Below are 12,123 nucleotides of genomic sequence, written 5' to 3' on the forward strand. Positions count from 1 at the left end.
AAAAAGGCTGGTCTGAAACAGCAACCTCGGAGCATTTGCCCCCTGCTTCCTGGATTAAGCGTCCAAGCAAAGCACAAGGGGATTGCCTGTAAGTTATTTTGCATTAGAGGAACTCTATGTTCAGATATCATGTTGTAAAACCATGTGTACACTTGACTCTGATTTTCTGTCACACTGCAATGGAGAAAAATTCTAACCAAGAAGAAACCAGCCACAAGGAAACTAAATCCTCTGCAACTGAAGGGGGCTTCGGGTGAAATGAAGTAAGCTGAAAGACAGGTATGCAAAAGGATAAGACCGGAATACACTCAATATTTATTAGCTTTACAAAAATAAAGCTAATAAATACACACATCATGTGAAAACCGATATAAACACCTATTTATTGATATCCATACGGGAATTGGCCAATTCAACCAGGGCTGTGGAGAGACTGTCTCAATCACACTGTTATCCTCCAAATTATACATTCCAACATCTCGACGATAATATTGGCCATCATCATCCATCAGCGAATATTCATCATCATCATCGGTGAAATAAACATGGTTGGGCAGACAGCACGAATAGTTATGCCCAATGGACAAAGCATCATCCTTCAAGGTGTCAATATACAAAATATCTTGCTTGTCAAAGTCAACCTTGTTGAACATTTCAATATCAGTTGTGCGCGTTTCTACTGAATCTTGAATTGGGCAACTCGTGACCCTCCAAAATTTGAAGCATATCGCCAGACGAGGTCCGAGCGATATACATGTTATGTGCTGGGCGATGTATCCTTGAAAATTACATGGCGTGTGGCACAAGAACCATCAATGGTGTAGCGATGCGATGAATCCCTTCTTCCTTGATGCTTCCTCCTACAGCTCATCTGTGTGACGACCGGCGGTGGTTGTTGCTAGGCTCGGTTTTGCAGCGGCCAGGCTCTCGAGCCAGACCTCGTCGCGGACGGTGGCGTACTCGTCGTCGTTGCGGTGCCACGTCCAGACGGCGCTCGTCTCGTTGACGATCCTCAGCCGGCCGTGCCCAAAACTCGCCTCCCGGAACACCGACAGGTGCGCCGACTTGTGGTCCTCGATGAACCTAATGAATTCAGTGCAAAATCAAGCATCAGAAATTCAGAATCATGCGTTCCAGATGCATCGATGGAGATGCTGGCAGTAGTCTCAGTACCTGAGAGCAAGGCCTTCCCTGTTGCCTCCGTCGCCAATGGTGATGTACATCGGGCCCCGGCTGTCGGCCTCATTGTCGTAGATCCTCGTCTGTTGATCATGTAACAACTTCACATACACGCCAAATGTAGTAATCGATATTGAGCAGTGCAGCACTTACGAAGCGCTCGTAGGCATGGACGTGCCCGGCGAAGACGACGTCGACGCGGGCCTCGTAGAGCATCCGCTCCATGGCCAGCCGCATCCTCTCTCCCTCCCCCTGGTGCGCCTGGTTCGTGTTGTACCACGGCGCGTGGAGCAGGACCAGCAGCCACGGCGTGCGCCGCCGGTCGACGCGCGCCAGGTCGGCCTCCAGCCACCGGTGCTGCTCCGACCCCTCGCCGAACGCCGCGTAGGACCCCAGCATCACGACGTGCGCGGCGCCGCCCGCCGCGTCGAAGGAGTAGTAGAGGTTGGAGCGCGAGCCGCTCTCCTCGTGCGGCATCCGCCAACGCGCGTTGTAGGCGGCGAACGGCGCGAACTCCACGACGGGGAGGGTCTCCATCTCGTGGTTGCCCTCCGTCACCATCCACGGCCGCGCGCTCGCCAGCGGTTGCACCAGGCGCCCGAACGAGTCCCACAGCGGCTGCTGCGTGTCCGCGTACGAGAGGTCGCCGGGGAGCAGGAGCATGTCGTAGTCGCCGCCGCCGATGTGCGACAGCGTCGACGCCGTCCACCCCGTCTGACCGAGGTCACCTGCGTCGTTACATTACAAAATGTTACAATGCGACACGCATGTCCGTCACGTCTCGGCAGACACTCCCGGACGTTTCCAGTATACGTTTAATGAGTTTCCCATGTACTCGGCATGTAACATGGAACGACAAAGTTAATTCTTTTTTTTTCTTGTTTCTGTGTCATGGATATGAATTGAGACGGAATTCAATTTGGAAGAGATGCAACGAACAACTGACCGATGACGACGAACTCGATGGGCAGAGTGGCCGGCGGAGTCCGGAAGCTGAACTCGTCGCCGGCCCTGCCGCACCGGTAGTAGTACGTCGTGACGGGCTCCAGCGGGCCGATGGTGACGTGGTGGATGGCGCCGGACTTGTAGAAGAAGTAGTGGTACGTGGTGTGGTTGCCCGTCGCCGACGCCGTGTACTTGCCCGGGGATGTCCCGTACTCCACCACGGACGGCGCGTTCCGGTCGTCGGTGACCCATGAGATACGCATGTGATTCGCCCCTACAACTGAGATGTGTACCTGAAATAGAGACAAGGACTTGAATTGTTGTTGTACAAACAATGCAATTGACAGGTAGGTAGGGAGCTAGAAATCAAGTCACTTTAACTTAATTCATAGTACAGTTCTTGTTCAAGTTTGCATGACAACAAGAGCAAACAGGGATTAAGCAAGGCAGAAGAACAGTATCATTTGATATCCTCAAGTTCTGGATTCTGTTCTAGTATTTGGAAACGAGAGAAAATCTATAGCTGAAACATCAGGTTCAGTTGTTTTCAACTTTTAGTTCATATACGTACCCAATCAGCAGCAGCAGAAATGTCTGGCTATTAGTTTTCTTTCTCGGCGAGGAACCAAAAGGAATTTTTCAAGCATCAGAGAACCCTGAAGAATCTGTGTGGCTAAATTGAGTTCCGAGATTTCCCACCCAAAACTAGTGCCAGGTGAAACAAACAGAGTGCCAAAATTCTTGCAAACTAAAAATCAAATGCAAATTTGAAGCACGCACCTGCTGAGGATGGGACGCCGGCTTGTCGTGCGCCATCAGCACGAGTGGGCTCGGCGGCGGCCGGACGTACTCATCGGCGTGGGCGCAGAAGAACATCAGCGACGTGAGGCCCTGCACGAGCATCCTCCACGAGTGCGCCATGGCCCCGACCAGCAGGTCGCCGCAGAAGGTGCCCGTGCAGCTCCGCCCGAGCGCTGCCTGGTTCATGTACCGGAGGCACGGCGCGTTCACCAGCGAGAAGGCGACCTTGGCGACGGCGAGGAGGCTTTTAACCGGGGCGGCCACCGCGACGAGGTACAGGACGCGGATCAGCGCGGCGGCCACGCGGGCTATCTTGCACATGAGCAGAATGTTACGTGCGACTTACGCGTGTCGTCGCGACGGAACGAGCTCGCCGCCGTCCCCGTCGCCATCGCCATCGCCCAGCCTGGCGTGAAGGACGAGGCCACCTGGTACGTGTGTAGAAGCACACATGAGTGCGCGTCAACATATAGATTGCAAATGGATTGATAAGAGCAAGCTGCTTCGTCTTGGTGATGTTATTTTGCAGGCGGATGCGCGTACCTGACATGTGCCACGGGGAACGGCGGCTGCCGGAGGAGTTGCCGGAGATGATGAGGAGGCCGTGTGTGGCGGTGGGGAAGAAGGAAGGGGATAGGCAGGGTGAGGCCAACATTGCTGCAGTGCATACGTTTCAGCGTTGGCAGTTGGCAGCAAATCAATTATCTGCCTGGTACCTGAGAGTAACACGTCAGCAATGATGGCTTTGCCTGCCACGACATTATTCATTCCAATGCTAAAAATTTCCTATGTAATATGTATTCATTTGGAATAAAAAAATTCCGAATGATTTCATCAACTAGAAATGCACCCAGTTTCCAAATTGAAGAAAAGACCAGGAAGCAAAAAGGATGATGTCCTCAAAGCATCAATGCAAATAACTAAAAAAGTGTTGAAAAGGAAGCAGCACCTATCTTGCCATTTTTACAAAATTTGGAGTGATCCAAACAGGAGGGGGCCAATTTAGCCAGAAACTATGTCAGTGACAGTGTCGTTCTCATCATTGTAGACCCCAACATCCCGTCGCCCCCCCTTGTTTTGAAGCCAATACTCATTGTCATCGTCGAAATAGGTGTGGTTCGGCAGCAGGTGTGGATAATCCTTCACGGATAGGCAGGTTGAACAACTTGTCCCGACGAAGAACGCGTTGTCTCCCAAGCTATCCACAGGCTCAATGTTGTTCTTCTCATGGCGAACCTTGTACACATCGAATCCGACTGTTCGGAGCACTCCAGGCTCCACGTTCTCTTCATATTCTGCAATCCTGAACAGTTGTAGGACATCACTCTCCGGGGTTGGCCATTGGCTTTTTGTGGATCATTCTCTGGCTCTCTGCCCTGTAACTCTGTTCAACAGTCTGTTGGCCCCCTGACCTTAAATAGAATCTGAATCGTCCATCCGATTCAGATTGGATTTTGATCTCCGATCAGCACACGGGATAAAAGGTTCTTGGTTGCCATTTGCAAAATTAATAAAGCCTTGTTATGAAAAGCACACCTTCAAAGAGTGTCTTCCCACCCCCCAAAAAAACCACATTTTTTTTTGAGGTGTAAAAAAACATGTTCAGAGGGAGAGAGGGTCAGAGGAGACTTGATTGAACAAGTATTGCCTGGAACCCTCGAGCTAATAATACCGGTTCCTGTGCCTGCACTCAACCTCCGTCTGTCCAATCTCCATGTTCCTTCTTCGGATGTCCAAAACATTAGTACTAAACACTCACCCAGATTTGACCAAAACACAGCATATCCAAATGCCAGATTCCTGTTTGGCAGGCAGGCTGATAGATGGATATAGATAATCCAGAGTATAGCTCATCAATTTGTGAGATATACATGCGATGCACCGAGCTGGCCGCCTCGCCTCCGTGCAGTGTGCGTAGCCCCGCCGTATGCCTATATAAACCCCCATTTCAGCCTGCATGCTCCTCCAAGCTGTCTAGATTATTCTTTCAGGCAACCTCGAGCAGCTTGTGGTGAGTGGTGGCAACGGCCATGGCAAGAAGCAGCATGGCGCTGATGGCGCTCCTCGTCGCCCTCGCCGCCTCCGCGCTGTCCCTGCTCCCGGCGTCCCTCGCCGTCACCTCGCCGTACGTGCGGCCGGCGCCGAGGGCCACGCTGTCCGTGCTCCGGGACGACGACGCCGATGGCCAGACGCCGCAGCAGGTACACCGCTAATTTGCTGTCCCTTTGGCGGATCCCAACAGCCTCGGGGCTCAGGCTTTTCTGAAACACCATGTCACAGCGAATTTTTCTGCACCATACAGTCATCATACACCAGAGTTCGTCGCGATTCCGTTTGCATGGTCAATGCGGTTGCGTGGGTTACCGGTGACATCTATATCTGAGATCAGCAAGAGAAACTGCACGTCTGGTGCAAGATAGAAAGAAAAAGAGTCCAAGAAGAATATCCTACCCTATCCCAGTACCAAACTAGAAAACCTTGGTCCAATCTGCCGCGTCATGTGGCACAGCGTGGCGTCTCTGTTGTTGTTCACGAATACAATGCACTAGGGAAGTAGTTCAGTGTAGGAAGGAATTTCAGTTCAGGATTATATTACTGTTTGATTACCTAGTAGGACAGGAGTATGAGCATATAGTTGAATACGCTGGATTCACACTAGGAGCGAGAGCGACGATTTGATTGCCTCGTCGTACCAACAATTTAATTTGCCGTTGTTTAGTTCACTGGCACTGCACGGTGAGGGCTACCTAGGGCGTGATTGGTTGCAAAGGGGTGAGGTATACAAGATGGGCGTGATTGGTTGCAAAGGGGTGAGGTATACAAGATGGAGGGGTGGTACCGTCAGCGGGAGGCGGGATGGCCTGATGCACTTGTGTTAGCTTGGTTGCACATTGCCGTCATCCTAAATTAGCCAAGCTGTTGTTTGGTTAAATTAGATGGACCGTTTTCGTACATGAGTTGACACAAGAGGTCTTGTTTTGTAGGATGAATAGCAGATGTTCAGAATATGGTGAGGTTACCACCAATGTTGAGTAGCGTGAGCAAATAAAGTGTTCTGTTTAGCCTAGTTGTCTTACAAAGATTATTGTACATAAATTATTTCCAAAGGAAACTAACTACTACAAGCATTCCTAGAATAATAAAAAGCTCCACCACTATGATGATATGGGGCCATGGTGTTGTGCTGACCGCTATTTGTGCACCCAAAATAGGAAGTTGGACATCTGCATCACTAGTGACCTCAAGAAAAGATGCAGTTGCCTTTTCTTAGGAAGTGAAACTCTTGTAGCAATAGTTTGGATAACCAGTCACGTATTGATGGCATGTGACCCAATTTGCATACACCCCAAGCTTTCTACCTCATTGACAACACTAACAATATTGGTCCCAAGTTCCTCACCCATCTCAACCATTTCCTAACCACAATTAGAATACCAATCATATCCAGAATAACATAAGAAAATGTACTTAATAAATAAACACTTGAAACAGCAGAAACATTAACACCAAAGCAAATGAAGGTTCATGATTGTAGATAAACATCATAGCAAAGTGCTATAGGTCTCAGCAAATATTACAAGTTCCATCAATGCTACTTAACAGTACATAAACCCCAGGTACTTCATTGCAACATTAGATTTAAACTCTAGAAGAACCCCTATTCTGCCACATTTGTGCAGCCCATGCTTCCCTCTGTTGTGCTCAAGTTCCATTGTCAGAACCATGCTCTGCCTCAGAGGCAATGTCAGTGGAGTTTAGAGTCCAAGCAGCTTCAGTGGGACATGTTCATCCTAACCATGCCTAAGTATCCAATTGTGCAGAATACAATAGGCAAGAACCAACTTTACTTGGGTTTTGTAAGGGTGGAAGGGCTTGTTGTCAAGGATTCTGAACCTATTCTTGAGAGCACCAAAAGCCCTCTCTACTATCACTCTAAGAGAAGAATGCCTTAGGTTAAACAATTGTCTTTGGTTTTGTGGTCTGTTGGAATCAAACTTCCTCAAGTGGTACCTTGTACCACAAAATGACGGCAGGAACCCAGGCCTAGCTGCATATCCAGCATCCACAAGATAGAATTTCCCTAAACAATAGAACAAACCGACATGGTTTATCAGTTTAGTGGGTGCAATTAATTTGGCATGTTGTAGATGTGTGATGTATGGTACCTTGTGAGACTCTAAGGCCATCCGCCCTTTCTAGAGCATCAACCAAAATTAAAGCATCATGTGTAGATCCCTCACAACTAGCAAGCACATATGAACCTGAGGTCAAAGTCCACTACTGCCAGAACATTCTGAGTGATGGTGTGCTTCCTACCTCTAAAGGCAGTTTGCATCTTCTTAGGAACTCTAGCTAAGATATGTGTCCCATCAATTGCTCTTATACAAAACAGATAACCATATCAAAAGGTTACTACCATATGGGTTATTTAACTTGGTTACATTCATAAAAAGATCACCAACCTTGAAATATGAGTAGCATCTCCTGCTAGCATGGATCCTAGGATGGACATTAGTGGATGATGGAACTATCAACTCATTCCTCAACTCACCAACTGCATACAAGACCTAGTGAAAGAACCTACTAATAATCTCTGGTGACCTCCTAAATGTCATGTTAATCCCCCTGAACCACTGGTTGTGACCAACAACATGCAAGAACATGGCAACTTGTTCTTCAACAGTGGCATGTATATTGTCCACAACCAACTGTCTTGTACGAAACAAGTCACACAGTTGGAAAAAAGGTGCCCTTCTCATCCTTAGCAGGTTTACACAATGGACATCATAAAATTCATAAATAAATCTTAGGTTGCTGATCCTCTCTTGGTTCCTCTCTACCATGGGTCCATAGGTAATGGAGCGAGCATCCTGAGATCTCCTCCTAAACCACATGAAAAACCATGCAGCCACTGCAGCAACCATAGCAGCAGTCGCTCGGCACCTAGCTTGGAAATCCATATCTACCATACAATGCAATGTTAATTAGAATTGAGTACAAGCACTTGGGGTCATGTTGTTAAGCAAGAAAACATTCAGAACTAAACGGTTATCCAAGACGCGGCTGCCACACCCGAGAGTGCTCCTTCGGCAGCAAGGATTCATCATCGACCTAGGCACTTTGCTCAATAATACATAAATCGATAAATCTGATCCACATGTTTGAAAAAACATAGATCCACATCACAAAAACATAGATCCGCATGCACACGAACAAAAGCACCGCATAGATCTGAGAATATAAGAAGCTAGGGTTCCTCGTCGGCAAACAAAAACTGACGAATCAACAGATCAGTGCACATCTAGATGGGAGAGGGGAGGAAGCATCATTAGAGGAGGGGGAGATGTACCATCACACCACTGGAGGACCAAAAGTAGACCGCCAGAGAACCTCAACCCGACCGGCGAACCAAGGTTGAAAAAGGGGAGGGAGAGGAGGAGAGGAGAAGGCGTACCAGGGAAATGGAGGGGAGTGAAGGGAGTGGCACGAGAACGAGGCGGTAACCCTAGCCTCTCGCGCCTTTATCCCTAGGATGGCGCCATCTCCCACGCTTGCCCCAAATCTTCCCGCCTTGCATCGCCCTGTCCCGGCTCGCGAGGGAAGGAAGATTTCAACGGACGGAGGGATGAGGGATGGGAGGTGGCAAGTGAACGAGGAGGTGCGGGCATATGGTACGGGTGGAGGAACCAAACTGGACCAAAGTGCACGAGATGGTGCAGGATGGTCCCCAGGACGCCCTCCTCCCAGCTACCACCAGGGAGAACAGACAGGACGCTCCTTTGGGGATTTTTTGTTGCTTGCTTTCCCTTTCATCCCCATCATCCTTGTTTTTATTGTTTCTGGCAATGTCGGCATGCCGTTTGGCCTACTATGTGCTTTGGTGTTTCTTGTCGCTAATCATGGGCTACCCATGAAAAGCAACTTTCGGTTAGTGTTGCTGATGGTGCAATCAATCGCACACGGCTAGTGCTGCAGTCATGGCAACCTCGATCTACTCTTCACTATCTTTTCCTCGATCCGTCGGAAATTGGAAGCACAACATGCATGACCAAACATGCGATCATTATACACGGCAAAGTTTTTGATATGGTCCGTGTGAAAACCATCACTGCAAACGTGCTATGCTAATGTTACAGGAGAAATAAAATTGGCCACTTACAATTAAAAACTTTGTGCAAATTTCAGGTGCATATATCGATGGTCGGGCCCGACAAGATGAGGGTGACATGGATCACCCAAGACGACGCGCCGGCGATCGTCGAGTATGGCACGACGTCAGGCAGTTACCCGCTCTCCGCCACCGGAAGCACGACGACCTACTCCTACGTCCTCTACCACTCCGGGAAGATCCACGACGCCGTCATCGGCCCGCTGCAGCCCAGCACGACGTACTACTACCGGTGCAGCTCTAACCCATCGCGCGAGTTCTCCTTCCGGACGCCGCCGGCCACCCTCCCCTTCAAGTTCGTCGTCGTCGGTAATGCAACTGTTACTCTGCTATTTTCACTGCAAGAGCTTCTTGCAAATATAATGTCGCCATGTCGTTGGCACATCATTGTGGTCTTGATGATGAACATTAATTATTATTGATAATGTGGCAGGCGACTTTGGCCAAACCGGATGGACGGCGTCCACGCTGAAGCACATTGCGGCCGCCGACTACGACATGCTCCTCCTCCCCGGCGACCTCTCGTACGCCGACTACATCCAGTCGCGGTGGGACTCGTACGGCCGCCTCGTCGAGCCGCTGGCGAGCGCGCGGCCGTGGATGATGACCGAGGGCAACCACGAGATCGAGAAGCTTCCCTTCGTGAAGCCCTTCAAGGCCTACAACGCGCGGTGGCGCATGCCGTACGACGCCGGCGCCTCGCCGTCGGGCGACAACCTCTACTACTCCTTCGACGTCGCCGGCGGCGCCGTGCACGTCATCATGCTGGGCTCCTACACCGACTACGCCGCCGGCAGCGCGCAGCACCAGTGGCTCCGGCGCGACCTGGCGGCGATCGACCGCGGCAGGACGGCGTTCGTGGTAGCGCTGGTGCACGCGCCGTGGTACAATAGCAACAGGGCGCACCAGGGAGAAGGGGACGCCATGCGCGGCGCCATGGAGGAGCTCCTGTACGGCGCGCGCGTGGACGCGGTGTTCGCGGGGCACGTGCACGCGTACGAGAGGTTCGCGCGGGTGTACGGCGGCAAGGAGGCCCCCTGCGGGCCGGTGTACGTCACCGTCGGCGACGGCGGCAACCGGGAGGGGCTGGCGAAGAAGTACGTGGACCCGCAGCCGGCGATCTCGGCGTTCCGGGAGGCGAGCTTCGGGCACGGGCGGCTGGAGGTGGTGAACGCCACGCACGCGCTGTGGACGTGGCACCGGAACGACGACGACGAGCCGGTGGTCGCGGACCAGGTGTGGATCACCAGCCTTGCGGTCAACCCGGCTTGCAACAGAAGCAAGAACAAGATGTGAACAAAGCAAAGGGAAGACTACAGTGTCTTTACTGGCTTGAGTAGCAGTTTATTTTAAATTTAAAAGAAGTATACATACGTTATTCTTCAGAGCAATATATGGCATGTAAATATCCCATACTTTGATTGATTGTTGGGCCTTGTGCTAGGATGCCAACGTGCTATTGGGCTTCCACAATTTATAAATGGGCCTTGAGCCCAGCTTGAACTGTTGTTTGGGTGTGGGCATCCAACGAAATGCAAAATTCATCTAAATTTCATTGAAGCTAAAATATGTACCGCACAAAGTGTACCTGCAATTACATTCAGAATTTAAATAGAAAAGGATAATGAAGGTAAGTTTTGGTAATTCAATAACATCAATTAAATGTATTCTAGATGAGTAATTGCAGAGAATAAAATTGCAGTGCTTGATCATAATTTTTTTATAGCGATGCAGCAACTGAATAGACCTAATTCAATGGTAAGATTTATGCTTTTTGGAACATATCTTACACAATAATAGCGTAGACTAATGAAACTAACAAAAATCCTTATGATGAACTAATCATTCGAAGAGCCTATCACTGATCCCAAAAGTTCTATGTATGTCTAAACACAAATCTTGTATGGTTCCCATGCAACATAAAAATGATTGCATAGGCATCTCACAGCAAGGTGACTATAACATTTTATTCTACATACAGATACTTTAGACATTACATATCAGTACTCGCCTTGATTATCATCCACGTGAACTCACATGCTCCCCAAAAATGCTGCCCTGTACATTATCTTGGTTGCCATTCAAATCAACGAGAACCAAAAAATTAGCTCTAAAATTATAATTAGGATAAAGCTCAGTTTAGATGGATGTGTCTTGTTTATCCTAATTATACAACAGTACTGAAGAGATTCAAACACAAAGAAGCGGGACGGATTCTACATTTTGTAGGAGCTTTATTTGAAGCATGATGCAGCCTTATGTTCATGAGTTCCCTCATTAATAGTTCAATATAGGATTAAGCAGCTAGGCAAATAATTAGATCTGGTGGTACAATGTATGCAAGCATTGTCGCAGGAGTTTTACTTGGACTAACATATAGGTAAATTTAAGTTCTAAAATCATATATAGTTTGCAATCATTTTACCCTACTTCGACCATACAAGCGAGTCAAAAAATGGTGAAGTAAAAAAGGAAATATTATAAGTTGCATGCAACCACAACTCGTACAATGGTGGAGTAGTCATCTTATAATCCTACTCCCTCCGTCCACGGATACTAGGCGCGATTCAAAAATTGCAAAGACCAAGGAAGAGATTAATCACGGCTCGTTGCCAGAAAAAACGTTCGGTTCCTCCCCGTAATAACTTCACGCTCCGCATTCTCCGTAACGCGCCGTTAACCGATCGAGCACGCTCCGCATTCTCCGTCTCCAGTGCATGCATGCACCATGCAGCCGCTCGCACGAGTTTTTCCGAGAGCCCACGTTCCTTCCCGTTTCCACGCGCGTTTTTTCCTTCCAATTTTCACACCTGCATGCAGATCCAAATCTCACCCGCGCTATTTTTTCGGCTTTCATCTACATCCGCTAATTTTTCAGATTCATCTACGCCCGCGCTATCTTTTCAGCTGTTGGCGCCTAACTAGTTTGGTTTTTCGGCATGCAAGTGGCGCCACTAATGGCTCGTTTGTGTTCCTATAAATAGGCAATGCAAGCACGCGTGCGGCTGACAACATTCCTTTCTCTAATC

The 12,123-nt window shown here is 49.2% G+C and overlaps 2 protein-coding genes across 3 annotated transcripts; one reads left to right on the forward strand and one right to left on the reverse strand.

Moving 5' to 3' along the window:
• Positions 1–491: 491 nt before the first annotated feature.
• On the reverse strand, positions 492–3,626 carry LOC117865555 (purple acid phosphatase 22). Of its 2 annotated transcripts, XM_034749775.2 has the most exons (7): positions 3,469–3,626; positions 3,272–3,353; positions 2,905–3,169; positions 2,126–2,417; positions 1,333–1,907; positions 1,174–1,262; positions 492–1,083 (listed from the first exon to the last, which is right to left on the reverse strand). In XM_034749775.2, the coding sequence occupies exons 1-7, from the start codon at positions 3,578–3,580 to the stop codon at positions 861–863; spliced, it is 1,638 nt and encodes a 545-aa protein (XP_034605666.1). In that variant the 5' UTR covers positions 3,581–3,626; the 3' UTR covers positions 492–860. The 2 variants fall into 2 exon arrangements, with proteins under 2 accessions (XP_034605666.1, XP_034605668.1); XM_034749777.2 differs by having other exon boundaries at positions 2,905–3,353; positions 3,469–3,536.
• A 979-nt stretch (positions 3,627–4,605) lies between these two features.
• Positions 4,606–10,602, forward strand: LOC117865556 (probable purple acid phosphatase 20). The gene is made up of 3 exons (XM_034749778.2): positions 4,606–5,126; positions 9,112–9,403; positions 9,528–10,602. The coding sequence occupies exons 1-3, from the start codon at positions 4,956–4,958 to the stop codon at positions 10,388–10,390; spliced, it is 1,326 nt and encodes a 441-aa protein (XP_034605669.1). The 5' UTR covers positions 4,606–4,955; the 3' UTR covers positions 10,391–10,602.
• Positions 10,603–12,123: the final 1,521 nt, after the last annotated feature.

This window comes from Setaria viridis, chromosome 7 (genome assembly GCF_005286985.2).
Source record: "Setaria viridis chromosome 7, Setaria_viridis_v4.0, whole genome shotgun sequence".
Classification (NCBI taxonomy): Eukaryota; Viridiplantae; Streptophyta; class Magnoliopsida; order Poales; family Poaceae; genus Setaria; species Setaria viridis.